General features: G+C 36.5%; 1 protein-coding gene across 1 annotated transcript in view; it reads left to right on the top strand.

The window, feature by feature from the left end:
- Window positions 1–23,010, top strand: part of Dhc36C (Dynein heavy chain at 36C) — a 592,122-nt gene that overhangs the window by 515,418 nt on the left and 53,694 nt on the right. The window contains exon 53 of the mRNA XM_090380456.1: window positions 5,494–5,631. Within this exon, the coding sequence (XP_090236582.1) occupies window positions 5,494–5,631 (138 nt within the window). The remainder of the gene's footprint in view (window positions 1–5,493; window positions 5,632–23,010) is intronic.

Below are 23,010 nucleotides of genomic sequence, written 5' to 3'. Positions count from 1 at the left end.
AGCTTGCTTTCTTGCATCAAATGCCTCTACTAATGCTAATGCTAATGCTAAAATCCCTGTAGAAGAAGTCTCTCCTACAGCTGAGGAAGTGTGCCTCTGCTAATGCCAATACTCTAGGATTGTAATCAGTCGCTGTCCCTACTAGTGTGGGCCTTGGAGAAGAAAACTTGCTAAGCTTGATAAACTTCCATGGACAAGAGTCTGCAAAATTCTTTGATATCTCCTATAATGGTTTCCTCTCAAGGTCTATGTGCTGTAAAACTTACCTCCAAGTAATCCCAACAGTGCCCTCAAGTTTGTTCTGTGCAGCTAGGATTGAAGTGAATGATATATACTGTGTGGTTATTACCACGTTGGCCAAGATTTTTTACAACTCCAGTGAACCCTAAGTTTTTATTTATATTTAGTTGTTTTATTGACTTAATTTTAATACTAAATTATTATCTATAAGTAGCTTTATAGTTCTAGTCAAGCTCCGTGGTTTAATTTGAATTGAGATAGCGATTTTGAAAGTCAATAATTGTAGTGTCTGTAGATCTTACCATTCGTAACTTGCCGTGATTGTTATACAATATGGAATAGCTTAACTTAAATCCTGAACTTCATAGTGTAAGGTTTAACGTAAAACCAGATACCGAAATACATAGCACTCTATTAGAAATCTGTTAGATTTCTAGTTTATTTGAAAACTGTATTAGAAATCTGTATTAGAAAACTGTATTAGAAATCTGTTAGATTTCTAATACAGTTTTTTTTTTTGTATTTCTAATACAATTTCTAATTTAGAAATCTGTTAGATTTCTAATACATTGTTACGTATTTTTATACTAAATTATTTTCTGTAAGTAGCTTTATAGTTCTATTCAAGCTCCGTGGTTTATTTTGAATTTAGATAGCAATTTTGAAAGTCAATAATTATAGTGTCTGTAGATCTTACCATTCGTAATTTGCCGTCATTGTTATACGATATTGAATAGCATTGCCGACTGGGCTAGCCAGGTGGGTAAAGTGCCTGCCTGGCAACCCAAAGGTCGTGGGTTTGAATCCCACCTCGGGCTTGGATCAAAGTACTGCAAAAACCTTGGGAGGTGCATTATGGCCACAGAAGCGGATGCGCCAACAACTACCAAAAAAAAAAAAAAAAAAAAATTGAATAGCATAACATAAATCCTGAACTTCATAATGTAAAGTTTAACGTAAAACCAGATAGTGAAATACGTAACACTGTATTAGAAATCTGGTAGATTAGTATAGTACAATCAATTAATCAGTAAAATTTTGCTGATTTATAGAGCTTCTTAATGTACTTATGTAATCAACTTAATAATAATAATAGCAATAAGAACTTAATTGACGGTACTCACCTCAGTTTATCTGTTTCGTTACATGGTATTGAAGTGGAAATGAAGTTTAAAATAAGTTAAAATAAATAAAGATGGAATTGTTAAAAATCTGTAATTAAAATTTGCTTAAGAAAGAAGTGCACTACCACGTCCCTGGTTGTCATTTATAAAATATTGATATGAGAACAAGGTGAAGCCAATAATCACGAGCGACTTTCGTGAAAAACATCTTTGGTTGGCAATGATAAGAGAAAAGGAATTATGTATTTAAAGGGTTCCTATGTTCCCATAATGCATTTCAAGATGTGGGAACTTTATGTGCGTAAGGTTCCAGACCGGTGAAAAGTTGGTTGGAAGTTTCGTGTTTAGAACGTTAAATTTAGTGTTATGGTGAAACCATTCTATGACAAGTGCCTCGTGTTGGAAGATTTTGTAACTAGATCCTAATTTAGACCCCAATACAGACATAACGTTAATATTTTCTTCGTAAAATAAATTAGGGACCATGTTTAATACATATAAAGAGACCCACGAATATTTAGAAACCTTGTAGCATCCGTGCCTCCCAGGTACGAGCTGTTTTGGCTGCATGTGGAGGACCAACATCATATTAGGTAGGTGGTCATAATGTTTTGGCTCATCGGTGTATATGTATTGTATTCTCTTAAAAATTAAATGAATTCATGATAGTTATTTTAAGCAACAACAGAACATTGGTCTTATTAATCAATCATAAATTAAGTTAATGATGGATGTTTAGATATGTGGAGAGATAACATATGGCGCCTCCGTAGCCAGGTGGGAAGGAGCAGCAGTGCGTAGCACGCGCTTCTTGATTAGACCGGGGTTTGAGCCCGTCACCACCAAATACGGAGGATGCGGAAAGGTCAGAGAATGACCACCGCTTATTCCCAGAGCAAAAGGCCTTAGTTGCTAATGCTACTAAAAACCAAATAACAATAACAACAACAACAAGATAAGATATAATTAGATAGTCTCTAACTGGCTGAAATTTAATTGTTTTAAAAATACACTTATTTCCAACATGTATTGGGATGCAAAAAATTTATGAAATGGTGGCCGGGGATATGTGGTGGTTATTCCCTGACTTTTCCGCATCCTCCGTATTTGGTGGTCACGGGCTCAAACCCCGGTCTAATCAAGAAGCATGTGCTACGCACTGCTGCTCCTGCCCACCTGGCTACGGAGGTGCCTCCAGAGGTTGTATGGCAAATAGATAGCAGCACTGCTTTTAAGGGGTGTATAGGATAATAGGCCAACAGACTAAGGAGCATGCAGTTAGAAACAAAAAAGATTGAGAAAAAGACTTAGACCATTTTCCAGTAGGTGCTATATTAGTATGTGAAATTGCAATTAAGACCATTCATCAAAAGATTAAGTGCACAACCTGAAATCACCTATTTTAAATATCACATAGCTGTAGAGAGAGGCTGCATAGGATGAAATACTGTGGCAGTTGTGGCCAGTTGTATATCTCTGAAGGTTTCAAAGCAGTAGTTGAAGGCAGTAAGACACCTAACTTCTATGTCTGATCAGAAGGCTTATTAAACTAGTTATTGTCTTAAGGAATATAATAAGTGTATAGACAATGGATACCTTGCTCCATTGTCTATACACAGAAATACTGTGACATTTTGCAGGTTTGCCCAGTAATCAGAGCAAGAGGGGAAGAGTCAGCTTGGCATCACACTAAGTCATCTGTTGGAAATATCATATAACAATAGAAGATACAGGACAATGCCATCACTCACCAAAAGCATACAGGTTTCCATTAATGATTCCCAGACTAGTAATCCAGTGGAGTACTCCTGTTGAAAATGCAGGACTGCTATAGTCATTAAAATACTAGACTAGTCATGAAAGCCCATGTGGCCATGTCCAATATTAAATTTTTCTTTTGTAAAGCTTTTCTATAGTTTGTTTCTCTTAGTATCACAGTGACTTACATCTGGTGAGTATGGGCTTGGCACATCCAAGGTCCTGAGCTGGATATCATCATTCTTCTTTCTTGATGATTCCTTTCTACTTCTGTCAATCTCTCTCTCTCTCTCTCTCTCTCTCTCTCTCTCTCTCTCTCTCTCTCTCTCTCAAGGTAACTCAGAAATTTCTTTTTGGCTGGTGCAGCACACGCCTCAGACTTCCTTACACCATATGGCTAATAATAATAATAATAATACTTTACCAACGAGCCCAGAGTGTCCGATTACACATGTCGACGATGCCACCTGGCCTCAGAAATGATCCAACACATCACCGTGGGGTGCAAGGTGATCACCCAGACTGAGTACACTCATAAACACGACCAGGTAGCCAGGATAATACATCAGAAGCTAGCAAGGAAATACCAGTTGATCGAAGAAAATGTACCGTTCTGTACGAACCCCAGGCAGTACTAGAGACCCCAACCCACAAGCTGTACTGGGACCATGCCATAATAACGGATAGAACAATCCCACACAACAGACCTGACATAACCCTTGTGGACAAGAAGGAAAAGGATACTTATCTGATTGACATAGCAGTACCAGCACTGGCAACCTGCAGAAAACCCATGGGGAAAAAATCAGGAAGTACACGAACCTAAGACAGGCGATAAAAGGGGTGTGGCATATGCAACAAGTAATGATCATCATGTAAACCATAGGTATGGTGCCAAAGACCCTACATAACAGCCTAGCAGCAATAGATATCCCAACGAACACCTACAAGGAACTCCAGAAAGTTGTAATCCTGAACACCTGTAGGATAGTCAGAGAGTTCCTCGACCAACAGTAACACCAGATGTAACAACAACCACCCTGTATACAATACCCGTCACAAGGTGGAACCCCCAACTGGGGAGAAATAATATAATAATAATAATAATAATCACAATACGTGGTGGAGAATGGTGTATGTTCAGCCGATTAACTAGTAATCATTCTGCCATCATAGTGAAAAAGAGGAGAATGTCCAGTATTTCCAGATGCAATATTCTTATCACATGTGACAACAGATAGCCTTACTTAGCAAGGCTATCTGTTTCTGATTGTTATCTGTCTGTCTAACTAGGTCCAAATAATAAACATTAAGGCAATCTATACTTAAATTTAAGTATAGATTGGGCACCTCTGTAGCCAGGCGGGAAGGAGCGGCAGTGCGTAGCACACACTTCTTGATTAGACCGGGGTTCAAGCCTGTCACCACCAAATACAGAGGATGCAGAAAGGTCAGGGAATGACCACCGCATATTCCCGGAGCAATATGGCCTTAGTTCCTAATGCTCCTAAAAACCAAATAACAAACAAACAAGTATAGATTGCCTTAATGTTAGTTAAGTTAGACAGGCAGATAACAATCGGAAACAGATAGCCTTGCTAAGTATTGATGGGATATATTGAATGGTGTTAGCCCTCAAAAAAGTGCCATTCAGTGTATCCAATTATCAATAATTAGCCACATAATCATTATTTTATTTTATTCTGTTTTATATTTTTTATTTTATTTTATGTTTATTTCTAGGGTGTAATGAAGTAAATCAGCACAGGCTATCTTAGTCTTTATAGGTTCTTTTAGCCTAATGACCTGCAAGTACTTTTTATGCTAAAGTTTTAACGCACTTTGAATACCTATATGGTACCAATTGCATATATATATATATATATATATATATATATATATATATATATAAAGAAGAAAATTAATAAAGAAAGAAAAAGAAGTAAAAGAATAAGAATGTATGCTTTTTATACTTATATTTTATGCTTATAACTTGTTTTTACCCTTATTGGCATGAATTTTACATCAGAAATAGAGACACATCGCTGTTATTTCTTGTAATCTGGTAGTTGACATGTGATGAAGATGCCAGGGTTGTGAGTTGTATAGCAACAGTCCTTCATGATATATATATATATATATATATATATATATATATATTTTTTTTTTTAATCTTTTTTCATTCTTTATCTTTCTTTTTCTCTCTCCCTTTCTCACCCATTATCTAGCTTATCTCTTTATCTGTCTTATTTATTTTATATATATATTATAAACTATTCTTTGCCATTTTCACACATTTGAAAGCAAAATAAAAATGTATTGCATATTATTATTGTTATAAGTAACAGGAAATTTTATTAATTTCTTCAAGTATAACAGCTATTTGGATTTCACTCGTGGCTTGCCTATTATTGCTGAGCCTGATGTGTTTGGTATGCATCCCAATGCTGAAATCACAAAAGACCAGGTTGAAACTGATCTACTATTTGACAGCATTCTTCTAACACAGGTGAAATTTATTTAAATATTTTATTGTGTTTATTTATTCGTTAATTGACATTATTTGATTCAAGATCAGAGATAAATTTGTACTGGCTCTGTAATACTAGCTTATCCATTTAGTGGTCAACAGTATATAATGAGGTAACTGTGGCAATAGAGAATGTGTCATTGATATGGATTATGATATTTTTGGACAGGTGGCAGAAGGCAGTTTCATTGTGACAGCAGCAGTGATATTTAAAGAGCAATACAGCATTTATTAGTGCAATCATAATGCGAGTTTGTCCAAAGAAGAATGTGCTTATTTTGGAACATAATTGGTAATCTAAACAGGTCTTTACTTCATGCCATTATTGAAAATATTCTTCTTAGAGTTGTATAAAACACACTAAAAAGAGTGTAGACCACCCAGCACATTCAATATGTACAAATATATATATATATATATATATATATAGTTTGATTGCTTAGATTAATTAAATTTTGGTGTCTATTTTCTATAGGGTATTAGGTGTATCCTGAACAGGAGATTTGGTTAGCTTTTTAAGTCTAACCTATTCCTAGGGGTCTGTGGTGGTGGTGTTCAAATTATATAGTAACTAAAGAAGTTAGTTCTAATTCTAATTATTTAACTTTAATTAATAATATTAATCAATACTAACTAACATTCCCTTACCTGGTCATCTATCCGCTACTTCATCAGGGGCTTTGAGCGGATCGATAGCCAGTTTTAAGGGAATGTCTCATAATTACCCATTTCTGTTAACTCCTTATCAGTTTTGCCTTATTAGTGAGATTATTTTTCTCTTTTTATATTATTTAATTCATTGAAAATGGATAGTTTTATGTCAATTTGTCTTTCAGTTTAATTTTAATTTTTGAAAATTTTTAATACTTAATTTGGGATTCGGCAAACTGGTAGAGGAGAAACAAAGCCCAACGGGTAATTATCGGAATAAACGAGTGGAGCTATACTTATCTGTCCGGTGGTGGTCTTTCAGTAAATGAGGGGTTAGCCCTGTTCATTGTTTGTTTTATCCATGGTTTGGTTTTGAGTGCGCAGTCGCGTCTATTGTTGCTTGATATTTTTGCAAGTCATCCGATGAGTGGGTTGATTCCTACGTCAGCCGGGGTGGAGCTGGGTTAGGGGGGGGTTGTTTCCGTTTTAACTCCGTGGTGAACATTAATTTGAAAATAACGTGATTTGGTTGTATTTTATTTACAAGCGTTATTTTTTGTTATTTACATAAGTTGGTTTGCTATCCCTTTGGACTGGGCCGGTATAGCTTTTCTAAGGCATAACAGCCCGTTTTGTCCTCGGGGATAGCTATTTACATATTTACAGCCTCCTGTAAAGTGAATGTTACCTTGCGTCTCGTTACACACAAATTAATTTTTTATTTTTTATTTTGAAGGGTGGGTTAATATAGGAAGCCGGATCATAGTGCGGTCAGAGGACGAGCCTCCTCTGAGCGTAAGAGATCCGGACCTTAATTTAGGTATTTTGATACTGATATTTAATTTTTGTTATTAATAAGTGTGGCCGCTTTTATGTGGTGTTTGCTATAATTATAGGGTATATTGTTTTTTGTGAGTGTTTTTATCAGTTTGTTAATTGCTTCTGTTGTGTTTTCTGCATTACTGCATATTTTTATTATTCTGGTTGTTTGGTTCCTAATTGTGTTTCCGTATATGTGTTTTGAAATGTTGCTATCCCAGTGGATGAGCTTTATAGCTGGGAAGTTAAAGTGGTCTCTTTTGTCATAATGTTTAGTTTCGATTTTGTTATTGTTGATAGTGATCTGGCTGTCTAGGTAATATGCTTGTAAGTTGCTGTTTTGGTTGGTCCGTTCTATGCTGAGGTCGGTGGGGTATATTACTTGGGCTAGTGTTTCAAAACCATCGTGGTTGATGACTAGGACGTCATCGATATATCTAAATATGTTGATTTCTTCTGTTATGTTATTTTCGAAGTGGTGTAAGTATAGGTTGGCAATCGCACTGGAGCAGCACGATCCCATGGCTATTCCTCTGTTCTGTAAATAGATTCTGTTTCCCATCATTACGTAGTTGTTTTTGACGTTGAGATTGACTAAATCGTTCCAGTATTGTTTGTTACAGTTTAAACTGATTTGGTGGTTTTGAAAGTAGACTGAAAGGACTTTAATTAAATTGTCATGTGATATGCTGGTGAATAGGTTTTGGAAGTCATAGGTGTATAGGCTTCTTATTTTATTGCTTTTGTTTTTGATGTAGTCTAGATATGTTTTGTTGCTGGTGATTATTTTGGTGCTGGTTATTTCATTGAATATAATTTTAAGTTTGTCTTTCAATAGGTTACTGGAAACTTTTGTATAACTGTTTTTCCCTGCTGTTATGAACCTTTTGCCGGTGGGTATTTTGTGGAATTTTGGGATCCAGTAAATGAATGGGTATTTTGTGATTTCTATTTTCAGTTTTAGTTTTTTGTGTAGTGCTATCATCTTCTTATTGATGCTGTTGGGTGTGGATACTATTTGTTTGTATGTTTCACTATTGTCCATTTCTTCTTTAATAGTCTCTATGTAAAACTTTTTGCATATTATGCTAAAGTTGTTGCTGGCCTTGTCTGTGTTCGTTATAACGAATTTCTTCTGCAGTTCTTTCGTCTTGTGTTTAATGACTTTCAAATTGTATTGTTTGACTTGATTCTTTATTGTTAAGACACTTTGGATTTTATTCATGACTTTTTCCGTGGTAATGTTTATCCATGTTTGGAATGCCTCTATGGGTGTGTTAAATTTGTGTGCAGTTTTGAATGCGAATTGCAGTAAATCCTTGTATATGGATTTACGTGTGCTGAATAAATTGGTTGGGCTATTGGGTCTGAATTTTGTTCCTTTTTCCATTATTTCTTTAAGTGTTTGATCCTCTATAATGCTGAGGTCGCCTGTTATGATGTGTTTGTTATGTGGATCTATGTATTTTCTATATTTGCTATCATTGCAGTGGCAAGGTTGTTCCGTATTATTCATATTTTCGATTGTGTTTTTGTAGTTACATATGGTTATGCCTATTGGTTTTGTGAAACTATATCTGACTTTAATATTAATGTTTTGGATAGGTAAGAACCCTTTTGTGTTTTCCATAACATCACGGAAGTTGACGTGGTCAAATGTTCGGTTCAGGAATTTGATGATGCAGTATTCTTTAGTGGAATTGTCTTTGTAATCATCGCCGATTCTGAATTTGAATACATCTTCTATTGTATGGTTGAGGTGTATGTTCTTAATCTTCAGTATCTGGTGAATTCTGTTTAGTGCTTTAAGTTTGCTGATTTTAAGTGTAAATAGGGTGTTGTGTATGTTTTTAACGTTAATAGGTTCCGTATCCCATTCTGTGATGAGCTTATCGAAGTCGTTTAGGCTTTGTGTTTTGCTTTTATTATCTTCGTCAATTTCTTGTTTGATTTTGTTGAGTTTTAGTCCATTTTTTTGCCAGTCTTTGTTGAGCTGAAAGATAGTATATGTACATTGTCCAGGGTTGGTATATGTGAAGTTTCTTCCATTGAATCTGTTATTAAGTCCGTATGGGTATAATGTTTTGTACATTATTATTAGCATGTCCTCCATGTTTTCTCTTTTGGCGGTATTTTCTATTATGGCTAGGATCGCAATAGTTATATTGGTGAATTTGTGCTTTTGAAAGTGTTTGTATTCTATTTCATTAGTGTATTTTTCTCTGGTGTTGGCTTTTGTGGGGTTTTCTCCGTATTTCTTTATTTGTGACCGATGTAGGTTTATTCTTATGTGCAGTTCTGTGCTGGTTTGTCCTATGTATTGTATTCCGCATGTTTTACAAGTAATTAAGTAGATTACATTTTTGGTGTGGCAAAATTTTGGTGCGTTATCGTCGTTTTGTTGGTGTACTCTGTGCATTTGTGGGCATGTTTTGCATAGTTTATTTTTACATTTACTGAATTCTAGTTTTTTCTGGTGTTGATGGATTTCTCCGTAGCTTTCTTTGTGTGGGTTTTTATGGTAATCGGGTCCGCTCGGTTTTATGTTATTCGCTTTTGGTGTGGCGGCATTGTACTATACCCCACCGACCTCAGCATAGAACGGACCAACCAAAACAGCAACTTACAAGCATATTACCTAGACAGCCAGATCACTATCAACAATAACAAAATCGAAACTAAACATTATGACAAAAGAGACCACTTTAACTTCCCAGCTATAAAGCTCATCCACTGGGATAGCAACATTGCAAAACACATATACGGAAACACAATTAGGAACCAAACAACCAGAATAATAAAAATATGCAGTAATGCAGAAAACACAACAGAAGCAATTAACAAACTGATAAAAACACTCACAAAAAACAATATACCCTACAATTATAGCAAACACCACATAAAAACGGCCACACTTATTAATAACAAAAATTAAATATCAATATCAAAATACCTAAATTAAGGTCCGGATCTCTTACGCTCAGAGGAGGCTCGTCCTCTGACCGCACTATGATCCGGCTTCCTATATTAACCCACCCTTCAAAATAAAAAATAAAAAATTAATTTGTGTGTAACGAGACGCAAGGTAACATTCACTTTACAGGAGGCTGTAAATATGTAAATAGCTATCCCCGAGGACAAAACGCTGTTATGCCTTAGAAAAGCTATACCGGCCCAGTCCAAAGGGATAGCAAACCAACTTATGTAAATAACAAAAAATAATGCTTGTAAATAAAATACAACCAAATCACGTTATTTTCAAATTAATGTTCACCACGGAGTTAAAACGGAAACAACCCCCCCCAACCCAGCCCCACCCCGGCTGACGTAGGAATCAACCCACTCATCGGATGACTTGCAAAAATATCAAGCAACAATAGACGCAACTGCGCACTCAAAACCAAACCAGGGATAAAACAAACAATGAACAGGGCTAACCCCTCATTTACTGAAAGACCACCACCGGACAGATAAGTATAGCTCCACTTGTTTATTCCGATAATTACCCGTTGGGCTTTGTTTCTCCTCTACCAGTTTGCCGAATCCCAAATTAAGTATTAAAAATTTTCAAAAATTAAAATTAAACTGAAAGACAAATTGACATAAAACTATCCATTTTCAATGAATTAAATAATATAAAAGAGAAAAATAATCTCACTAATAAGGCAAAACTGATAAGGAGTTAACAGAAACGGGTAATTATGAGACATTCCCTTAAAACTGGCTATCGATCCGCTCAAAGCCCCTGATGAAGTAGCGGATAGATGACCAGGTAAGGGAATGTTATTTAGTATTGATTAATATTATTAATTAAAGTTAAATAATTAGAATTAGAACTAACTTCTTTAGTTACTATATAATTTGAACACCACCACCACAGACCCCTAGGAATAGGTTAGACTTAAAAAGCTAACCAAATCTCCTGTTCATCATACACCTAATACCCTATAGAAAATAGACACCAAAATTTAATTAATCTAAGCAATCAAACTAAAATATATCAAGCACGTATAATAGTCCAATTGCCCATGGCAATGACATTAACGTAGCAAGGGACAAATTAAAAACAATCAATTAGACACTAACTAAAATAATAAAAACACAAAATATATATATATATATATATATATATATGGAGGGATTCTACACATATATATACATTACACAGATCCTATACATAGAGATGTATGCGCATGCATACACAAAATGATACAGATAAGATATTGTGCTATATAATAAAATTATAATGATGATTAAGAATTAACTTTAAATTTTTATAAATGTATTAAGATTTATTTAAATAACTTCAAATGTAATATCATATGTCAGAGGTGTAATTAAATAATAGATTATATTATTCCAATAATGAATTAAATTTTTCATTATGAAACTATAAATTAAAATTAATAATTTGTTGCAATTGATATCTTTTAATAAAAACATATCTATCTATCTATCTATCTATAAATCAATAAAAAGCTGGATAAGACAAATTGTTGAATGATAAAGGGATGATAAGATTAGGTGACCTTATCTGCTTTTTGCCTTATGTATGTTTTTATTTCTTTATTAATAAATATTAATAATAATGATAAAGATTATTTATTTATTTATAAAACAGAAAGATGCTTCTGTTCCTCGATTAACCATTTCATTAAGAAAATATGTAAAATTACTGTGTCAGTTAACAAATAGTATGGTCAGTCACAAATTGTTTTTAAATAAATAATTTCAGCAAAAAAAATAATATCTTTAATATGGTGAGCTACCTCATATTTTATATTGAGTGGCATTTTGTTTTAATCAGTATATAAAAATTCACCCTTATTCTCTGCATACAGTTTATTGCCCATTTCTGTTTATTGAAGGAAGTTGCAAAATAAATCATCATGTGCCCTACCCACCATAAAGGTTTTCATATACAGCTTTATTTGACTCTCAGAAACTTTCCATTATTATATTCCCCACATAAAATAAATTGAGACAAATATTATAAAAAGATTTATTTCAAATCTCTTTTTTCCTAATTTATTTGCTGACATTTGGATTGCTCACCTATGTGAGTAACAGGAGGAGGTAAGTTATTTATAAAGCATAACTTTTGCTACTTACAGTTCTTGTATACTAACTATAAAAAATAGTTTCAGTGAGTTTCTAAAGAAAATATTGTATAATGTATAATTATGAAAATTTTCATAAAGGATTCTACAGTTTTGCTATTCTTAGAAGATTTTCTTTTTTGCATATTTTTCATTTAAAAAGTGGCATGGGGGTATTAAATTATGGTTTTATTAACCCAGTGGTGGTAGGTCACCTGACAGGCAACCCCCCCTAAAATAATGCCCCTGCACTATTCCTTAATTAATGATTTAAAACCAGAAAATTTTTTTAGCTTCCTATATGCAAACTTTTTACTTTAGTATTTTTTAAAGTAATTTTAATGGTTTTTGAACCATTAAAAGTCATGAGAGCCTGTCAAATGACCTGTTGTCATGTTTGCAGTTATTTGGATTTTTGGTTGAAGAGTGGCATCAGACCAGATTGGCACTGATGCTGTTACAAAATTTTGATTGTCTTTGTTTGTTAGTTCAAGATGATTTTATTCCCCTCTCCCACTAGTTCTATAAACATTTTAGCCTTACATGCAGAAATATTCACTCAAGCTCATCATTTAGCAATATTCACTCAAGCTCATCAGTACTGCTTGACAAAATTAACAGAACAAAATGTTTTTCATGAATATTTTATTATGAACAATGTTCTGAAGGTGAATATTTGATATACTAGGTGTCCTGGCTTGCAAATTCTAAGTATCCACAAGAAATTGATCCACCAGAGCTGCAAATTATGCAAATTAATCATGCCTATAAAAAGGTTGCAACCACATCACTTTATTCTTGTTTTTTTGGCTTTCTCAGTGGCATAGCCACATCTCAGGATGACAAGTCATCGTCGTTTAGATGATTCTTTGAGATGGCAGGCCTTTGGATGACTTGAAGCTGGGCAGTCAGAGGTAGCACATTGGCTTAATGTGCCACTCAGTATCATCTCAGCACTATGGAAGCAGTTTCAGGAGACAGGACCATTACAAGAAGAGCTGGCCAATATTGCTGGAGGTCTATGCCAACCAGAACAGATTGCTATCTGGCTCTAACAGCAAGGCGGAACCCTACGACGTCTTGTCATCAACTGTTTCTTGAGGTTGCCGAGAATTAGCATTAGTAGAGGCATACGATGCAAGAAAGCAGGCTTATGCAGCATCGGCCAAAAAAAAATCCTCCCATTTCACCCCTCCATTCGTTCCAAATACCTGTCTAGCTCAGCCTTAATTTCTGTTTAGGCTATCAACTTCAACAACAATAGATGGAAGTCTGTTCCACCAATCAAAACCCTGCTGGCTAAATGTAAATTTCTGCACATCATTCTACAACTGTCTTTCCCCAGTTTGAAACTGTGCCCCCTCAGGTTCTTAAACTTAAGAGGAAGAATCCCATCAGCATTCAGCTTGCTCAACCCAATCAAGGCCTTATACACCTCAATTAGATCACCAGGAGCTCCAATTTGAAGAACTTAAGAGCATCCCTTTGTTCCTTTCACCAATCTTGTTACCCTTCTTTGTACTCGTTCTAGCATTGGGATACAATACAAGCCAGTGGTTTGTATCCCATTAACCCAAGGAAGTGAAGCCAGTCGACATTGCTGAACAGTGCAGTGTCGAATCATTTTGGTTTGACATAAGCATTGGGAGATCAAAATTGAGAGTAGGAGTGTGTTATAGGCCTAATGACTCCGATGAGTATAATAAGAAACTGAACAGGGAAATAGAGTGGGCCAGTAAATCAGAGAATCTTATAATGGGGGGATTTTAATTTCCCAGATATTGACTGGAATTTGTGGGTCGGTCACTCACACATTAGCAAGTCTTTTGTGGATTTATTCGATGATTGTTTTCTACATCAGCATGTTCAGGAGGCAACTAGAGGGAGTAATACTCTTGATCTGATTATCAGTAGTGATTCTTCATGCATTAAGAATCTGATGATAATGGAACCACTAGATGGCAGTGATCACGTGTGCTGAAGTGGGATTTACTCAAAGTGGTAACTACCATCAGGGGTAAAGGGAAGGGTTTTTGCTTTTGTAAAGGTGACTATGATGGTCTGAGACAGTATTTAAATTCTATACAGTGGGACCAACTGATCATGTTACCAACAGCAAATTCAAAATGGGAAGCATTCAAAGAACTTATCTTGGAATCTACTAGGCTTTACATACCAACTAAGAAATATTGTTCAAAGTTTAGGCCTAAATGGATGTCAGATGAACTAATGACACAATGGCAGAGAAGAAAAATGCATGGGATACATAAATTAATGGATAACATGGAAGCCTATGATAGATATAAGCTGGTCTGTAACCAAGTCACAAAGGACATTAGCATTAGCATTAGTAGAGGCATTTGATGCAAGAAAGCAAGCTTATGCAGCATCAGCCAAAAAAAAAAAAAAAAAAAAACAACCACTTCCACTTCACCCCTCTGTTCGTTTGAAATACCTGTCCAGCTGAGCCTTAAACTTATTTAGGCTATCAACCTCCACGACAAGGGATGGAAGTCCGTTCCACCAACCAACCACCCGCCGGCCAAAGGCAAACCTCCAGACGTCCAACCCACATCCGTCCCTCCCCAACCTGAATCCATGCCCCCTCGGGTGATTATTCTGAGCGAGAGGAAGAATCCCCTCAGCATTGAGCATGCTCAAACCATTCAAGGCCCTACACACCTCTACCAGATCACCTGCTGGCGCCCAGCCTCCAGACACTACAACTCGCAAAACCCAAGCCCTCCCCGCAAGAGCAACCCTCCGTTCCACTCACCAATCCGCCGCCCCTCTCCGCACCCGCTCCAGCAGCCCCACATCCCTCCCGAAACGAGGCCCCCAGACCTGCACACAGCACCCCAGGCGTGGCCCGACCATTGCCCCACACAAGGGAACAATCACCTCCCCATCCCTGCCAGAAAAACTCCCACATATCACTGACAACACACCATGAGCTACTCCTGCAGCCCGCCTGCACCGCTCAGAGAACCCCATATCCGCCTGCACAACCACCCCCAGGTCCCCCTCATTCTCCACCACTGTCAGCGCAGCACCACAGAGCTGATACGTTGCTCCGGGGCCGCTGTTTCCCACGCGCAGCACCCTACACCTGTCAGGCAGAGGCAGGCAAAGGCAGATTATGATAAATTCTTGGCAAAGGATGCAAAGAAAAACAACAAAGAGTTCTTTACCAATGTAAACTTTAGAAGGAAAGGGATGAATCAGATTGGTGGACTTGATATTGATGGTTCAACTGTTGATGATCCTGCTCAAGTGGCTAACAAACTAAATGAGTATTTTGCATCTACATTCACACATGAGTTATTCAGGGAGAGGAATGCCAGAGTTGAGTTAAACTCTGGCAGTGAGCTAGATGATTTTGTAATAACTGAGAGGAAAGTGGAGGAGAAATTGTTGAAGATAAACATAAAAAAAGCACCTGGGATGGATGGGATCTATCCAGTTATATTAAAGGAGGCAGCAAAGGAAGTAAGCAAGCCCTTAGCCATAATTATGAGAGCTTCTTTGAACTCAGGAGAGGTACCCATGGACTGGATGGTTGGTTGATTGTTGGGTTTTATTGGCGCTTTAACAAATAAGACTATAATGCACCTCATGGACTGGAGATGTGACTCCAATTCACAAAGAAGGATCAAAGGGCGACACAAGTAATTATAGACCGATTAGTTTAACTTCTGTTCCAGGAAAATTAATGGAGGCACTGGTTAAAGAAGCACTGCAGGATCATCTAGACAAGACTTCAGTTATAGCTCGGACACAGCATGGTTTTGTTAGCATTAGCATTAGTAGAGGCATACGATGCAAGAAAGCAAGCTTATTCAGCATCAGCCAAAAAAAAAAAAAAAAAAACCGCCACTCCCATTTCACCCCTCCGTTCGTTCGAAATACCTGTCCAGTTGAGCCTTAAATTTGTTTAGGCTATCAACTTCAACAACAAGTGATGGAAGTCGGTTCCACCAACCAACTACCCGCTGGCTAAAGGCAAATTTCCGCACATCTATCCAACATGTGTCTTTCCTCAATTTAAATTTATGTCCTCTGAGGTGATTATTCTGAGCAAGAGGAAGAATCCCATCGGCATTGAGCATGCTCAAACCATTCAAAGCCTTATACACCTCTATCAGATCACCTCGCTGGTGCCTAGTCTCCAGACTCTGTAATTTGCAAAACTTAAGCCTTTCTTCGTAAGAGCAACTCTTTGTTCCAATCACTAATCTTGTTGCCCTTCTCTGTACTTGTTCCAGCAGCTCTACATCCTTCTTGAAATGAGGCCTCCCGACCTGTATACAGTAGTCAAGGTGTGGCCTGACCATTGCCTTATACAAGGGAATAATCACCTCCTTATCCATTCTAGAAAAATTTCTGTATATCATTGACAAGACACCATGAGCTACAGTTGCAGCTCGTCTGCACTGCTGAGAGAACTTCATATCTGCCTGCACAATTACCCCCAGGTCCTTTTCATTCTCCACCACTGTCAGTGTAGTACCGCAGAGTTGATACATTGCTCTGGGGTTACTGTTTCCCATATGTAGTACTTTACATTTGTCAATGTTAAACTTCATTTGCCACCTCTCAGCTCATCTGACCAATTTGATTGGATACTATTTGATTTGGTCACAAAGGAACTGGATGCAGGGAATAACTTTGATATCATATATTTGGATCTTAGAAAGGCTTTTGATACTGTTGCACATGGAAGACTGCCAAGCAAATTGGAGCAGTGTGGCATTGGAGGCAAATTGCTGCTATGGATAAAGGGATGGTTGAGTGGGAGATGACAGAAAGTGGTAATCAATGGACACTGCTCATCATGGACTAATGTTATTAGTGGAGTCCCTCAGGGTTCAGTGTTGGGTCCATTGTTGTTGTTGTTGTTAGGTGCCTCCGTAGCCAGGTGGGAAGGAGCAGCAGTGCATAGCACACGTTTCTTGATTAGACCAGGGTTTGAGCCTGTCACCACCAAATACGGAGGATGTGGAAAGGTCAGGGAATGACCACCACATATCCCGGAGCAATATGGCTTTAGTTGCTAATGCTCCTAAAAACCAAATAACAAACAAACAAACCATTGTTGTTTTCTGTATTTATAAATGATATTGATAATGGTATATCGAGCTTAATGTCCAAGTTTGCAAACAATATGAAGATTGGCAGGATTGTTAAGGACACTAATGACAGTATGCTGCTGCAACAGGATCTAGAAAAGTTAAGGAGATGGGCTGAGAGGTGGCAAAGAGTTTAACATTGACAATTGTAAAGTACTACATATGGGAAACAGTAACCCAAGAGTAACATATCAACTCTTTGGTACTACACTGACAGTGGTAGAGAACAAAAAGGACCTGAGGGTAATTGTGCAGGCAGATATGAAGTTTTCTGAGCAGTGCAGATGGTCTGCAAGAGTAGCTCATGGTGTCTTGTCAATGATATGCAGGAATTTTTCTAGTAGGGATAAGGAGGTGATTATCCCCTTGTATAAGGCAATGGTCAGGCCAAGAGTACTGTATACAGGTTTGGAGACCTCATTTTAAGAAGGATGTTGAGCTGTTGGAATGAGTACAATGAAGGGCAAGAAGATTAGTGAATGGTACAAAGGATTGCTCTTACAAAAAAAAGGCTTAAGTTTTGCAAATTACAGTGTTTGGAGACTAGGCACCTGTGAGGTGATCTGATTGAGGTGTTTACAGCCTTGAATGGTTTGAGCATGCTTAATGCTGATGGGATTCTCCCTCTTGCTCAGAATAATCACCTGAGAGGGTATAAATTCAAATTGAGGAAAAGCAGATGTAGGATAGATGTGCGGAAGTTTGCCTTTAGCCAGTGGGTAGTTGGTTGGTTGGTGGAACAGACTTCCATCCTTTGTTGTGGAAGTTGATAGCCTAAATAAATTTAAGGCTGAGTTGGACAGGTAGTTGGAACGAACGGAGGGGTGAAATGGGAGCGTTTTTTTTTTTTATAGCTGATGCTACATAAGCTTGCTTTCTTGCATCATATGCTTCTATTAATGCTAATGCTAACCCCAAACCACCACAGAGCTCGTCAAAACTGGTGCCATGAACATGTCTTGGGGCCCTGGCAAAAGGGGTATAGTTCTGTTCTCTGATGAGATCCATTTTTGCCTACAGATTTTAGATGTTATTTCATCTAGAGACAACAGGGAATGTGGTACCATCCCTCCAACATCATAGAAAGGGAGACTTACAGTGCAGGCAGTGTTCTTGTGTGGGGCAGAATAATGATCAACATTTGTGCTGCTCTTCATGTTTTTGATAGAGATACTGTAACTGTGCAGAGATACTGAGAACAGATCCTCGAACCCTATGTGTGGTTTTTTAGGGGTGCAATTAACCCATATTTTCGTTTCATGCATGACAATGCCACTACAAATAGAACTCAAGTGGTGGAGAAATACTTTGAAACTGAAGATATCCAGAAATTGCTGTGGCCAGCACAATCAGCAGGCTTAAATCTGATTGGACATGTGTGAGACACCCTTGGGCATGGCATTGCACACTGACAGCCAAGTTCTCCATTACATGATGGGCTAAGATCTGCGCTGGTGGAGGAATGGGATTTGTTGCCACAGAATCTTACGGACACCCTTGTATAGGGTATGGTTTTCTGCTGTCATGCCTGTTTAGCCATCGAAGGCTAAACAGACCTGACAGTAGAGGAAAATACACTGTACTGATGTCATGTGACCATATTTTCAAGTATCTTATTTCGACTTCTGTAATGTGACATTTTTTCGTAATTCATATAAAATCCCTATAAATGTCCCTTATAATGGCCTCCGTAGCTGAGTGGGCAGGAGCGGGAGTGCAGTAGCACACGCATTTTGAGTAGACCGGGGTTCAAGCCCCTGACTGCTGAGTACGGTCGATCTACCAACCCGCACTGGACCAGCGTGGCAGATTATGGTCCATTTCCCTCAACATGAATTGTTGAGGAGGCTTCCATCCTGCAGTGGGTTGATAATGGCTGCACTTTACTTACCTGTCCGAAGTTTCTCGCTGTCTCCTCATTTCATCATTATATTATGGTACACCACCATACCAAATTTTGTTCCACATCATAAGCTGCACAAGTAACACCATGTTTTCTATGTGTTCTGTTAATTTTGTCAAGCAGTATACTTTGTGGGTCATTAACCACTTATGGAGTTTTGAATTACATGTTTGTATATAAAGTGCTTAGCATCATAATACACAGCCATTTCTGAATAAACAGAAAATTTTTAAGGTGGTATTATGATTTAAGGTATTATGAATTTTTAAGGTATTATGATGCTAAGCACTTTATATACATAGTCTAAATTTGTTCGCAGCTTGAGGCTCTAGCCCTAAATGCGCCTTAGTCTAATTACATGTTTGTTTATTGGTCTGGCTTTCTTGTTTTCCAACTACTTCTATAAATATCTAGTCTCATAGAAGGTTTTTGAAAGATTTATTATTGTTTTGGCATATGAAAAATGAGAACACAAAATGTTATATTCGCTTATGTAGTCAACATCTGAAGACATCGAAGTGTCCGAGCTATAACTGATGTCTTGTCTAGATGATCCTGCAGTGCTTCTTTAACCAGTGCCTCCATTAATTTTCCTGGAACAGAAGTTTAATCACAGGTCTATATTTACTTGTGTCAGCCTTTGATTCTCCTTTGTGAATTGGGGTCACATTTGCACATCTCCAGTCTATGGGTACCTCCCCTGAGTCCAAAGAAGCTCTTATAATTATGGCTAAGGGTTTGCTTATTTCCTTTGCTGCCTCCTTTAATATAACTGGATAGATTCCATCCACCCCGGTTGCCTTTTTTATGTTTATTCTCAGAAATTTCTCCTCCACTTTCCTCTCAGTTATTACAAAATCATCTAACTCACTGCCAGAGTTTATTTCACCTCTACCATTCCTCTCCCTGAATAACTCCTCATGTGTGAATGTAGATGCAAAATACTCGTTTAGTTTATTAGCCATCAGAGCAAGATTCTGAGCATTCAAAGAAAAGGAAAAACAGGAACTGCATCTGAATGTGCAATGCTGCAAAAACAGGATACAAAAGTATATTGATGAAATTAGAAAGAATTAATAGAAAATACAAAAAGTGGAGAAGTATTTAACACAAGGTGCCGAGCCTAATAGAAGAAAAGTAAGTAACAGAAAAGAATGAGAAATAAAAAGAAAAAGAATGTTAAGAACCTTAAAAAAAAAAAAAAAAAAAAAAATTGTAGATGAGCTGAAAGGGAAAGAAGAAATTTATTATTAATCAATGCTAAATAATAATGAGCATCAAATTCAGGGTAGTAGGATGGTAAATAGAAAGGAAATAAAAATAAAAAAATAATAAAAAAATTTGATGCAAACTAAATAAAATTGGTACATAGATCAGGCATTTAATCAGGGGGATTACACCTTATCATGTACCAAATCACTGTATTTCTATACAAACTTATGTTAATGGAGGAAAGATTAAAAATATTACAGGGGGGGGGGAAGAAAAAGATAAAACCTCCAAAAACATAAGTAAGGTAGCCCCAACGCAGTGTGTAATTAAAATATTAAATTAAACAAATTAGAGTGTAAATGAATTAACATAGTGTATGTAAATAATGTATTAAATTAAACAAAATAAAGTGTAAATAAATTAAAGAATGCCTTTTTTTCATGTACATGGCTTAAGAGTATAAAATATAAATTCTGAATCGAAAGTGAATTTTATTATTATTATTATTATTATTATTATTAGCATTAGCATTAGTAGAGGCATATGATCCAAGAAAGCAAGCTTATTCAGCATCAGCCAAAAAAAAAAAAAAAAAAAAAAAACCACCACTCCCATTTCACCCCTCCGTTCGTTCGAAATACCTGTCCAGTTGAGCCTTAAATTTGTTTAGGCTATCACCCTCAACAACAAGTGATGGAAGTCGGTTCCACCAACCAACCACCCGCTGGCCAAAGGCAAACTTCCACACATCTATCCGACATCCGTCCTTCCTCAATTTGAATTTATGCCCCTGAGGGGGAGAGTGGGGAGGGGGGGGCACCACTAAATTTATTTAAAAATTCGTTTTGAATTGGCTTGTATTTTCTAAATTATTTTTGGAACGTTGCTTCAACAGTACTCTCTTCTTCTTTATTTCTCCCCCCCCCCTCTATTTTACTTTTATTTTTGTTACTTTATTGGTTAAGTTTTATTTTCACTCTACTGGTTTTCCATGCTACTGGCATATATTTTATTTTAGTTTATTATGTGCAACATGTAGTGGTTTGTGCTTTTCTGCTGCCACTCATGTTAGCTTTTCTACTATTTTTTCTTATTTATTTTTTTACTATATATATATATTTTTTACTATTTTTACTTTTCTATTTAATTTTTGGATTATAATATATATATACACACCATATTATTAGTTTATGGAGAGGTAATCGTAAGAGACATACCCAGATAAATCTATGGAGAATACATAAGTGAAGCATGTTACACGTATGCAAAGGATAATATAAAAAAACTTATCACTGTATACATACAATCTGGGTGATTTCTTCCAGGGTCAACCACCCAAATTTAAAGGAAAAACAACGATAAGGTGTTCTCTGTTTCTGTGATGATCAATATGTACTAAGGCAAAATCAATTTTGAGGTTATATAATTTTGAATAATTTTGTATAATTTTCTATTATATAAAATATAACAGAAATTAAGAAATTTCAAATTTATGTAATGCATAGTACATATTGGTTATCGTTGACCTGACAAAGAACAAAGTATATAAAGCAAGAAGACGAAGAAAACTAAAGCAAGAATATATATATATAACCATATAAATAAATTCGAATGAGAATTAAAATAAAATAAAAATAATGCCAGCAGTATAGCAAGACAAGAGCGAAAATAGTCAAAACTAAACCTAAATCAAACAAACCGGGAGGGAAGAGAAGGGTAACAAGAGTAAAAATATTGCAGTAGAAACTCTCTAAAATAATTTAGAAAATCTAATAGTAAGAATAATAATTCATTGAATTTTGAAAACCAATTAAATAGAAATTTAACAGTACCCCCTCTGATGGGTACCAGGTCCACATTTATGTGAAATATCACCAACAGAGATGTTAACCACTACAATAAAATAAAACAAAAATAAACCAAAATAGACTGACCATTACGCCCCATCTCGACAGAGGACCACGAGGCCAATAATGGTCAGGGAATTGCTGCATTTCGATCATTAGACAAATTGCCGCAAAGGAGAATTGATCGAAAGATCAGTCTACAATCCGATCCTCAGATCAAATCGCCAATGCAGAAGATTTGAACAGCGGTGGTCCTGATGCAGCGAAAATAAAAAAGTAGAACAGCTACAAGCACTCCAGTGCAAAGCCACACTACTGACAAAGTAATCTTAACCAGATTATATAGACGAATAATGAACTATGGATAGCCGCACAGGTGCAGTGTTAGCAATTCGCCTACTACTGTCATGAGATATAATTATACATATATTTGAATAGCGTTTAAAATAGTTGGAAACGGAATCTTTTAGAGAGTTTCTACTGCAATATTTTTATTCTTGTTACCCTTCTCTTCCCTCCTGGTTTGTTTAATTTTGATTTTCGCTCTTGTCTTGCCATGCTGCTGGCATTATTTTTATTTTATTTTAATTCTCATTCTAATTTATTTATATGGTTATATTTCAAGCATCATGTAGAGGAATATGCTTTTTGCTGCCTCTGATGTATGCTGACCTTTTTTATTTTATTATGAAAGATTC

Source organism: Mastigoproctus giganteus, chromosome 8 (genome assembly GCF_048544385.1).
Source record: "Mastigoproctus giganteus isolate SK-2022 chromosome 8, ASM4854438v1, whole genome shotgun sequence".
NCBI lineage: Eukaryota > Metazoa > Arthropoda > Arachnida > Uropygi > Thelyphonidae > Mastigoproctus > Mastigoproctus giganteus.
The sequence above is the reverse complement of the archived record's forward strand: the minus strand, read 5'-3'. Positions and strand labels throughout refer to the sequence as shown.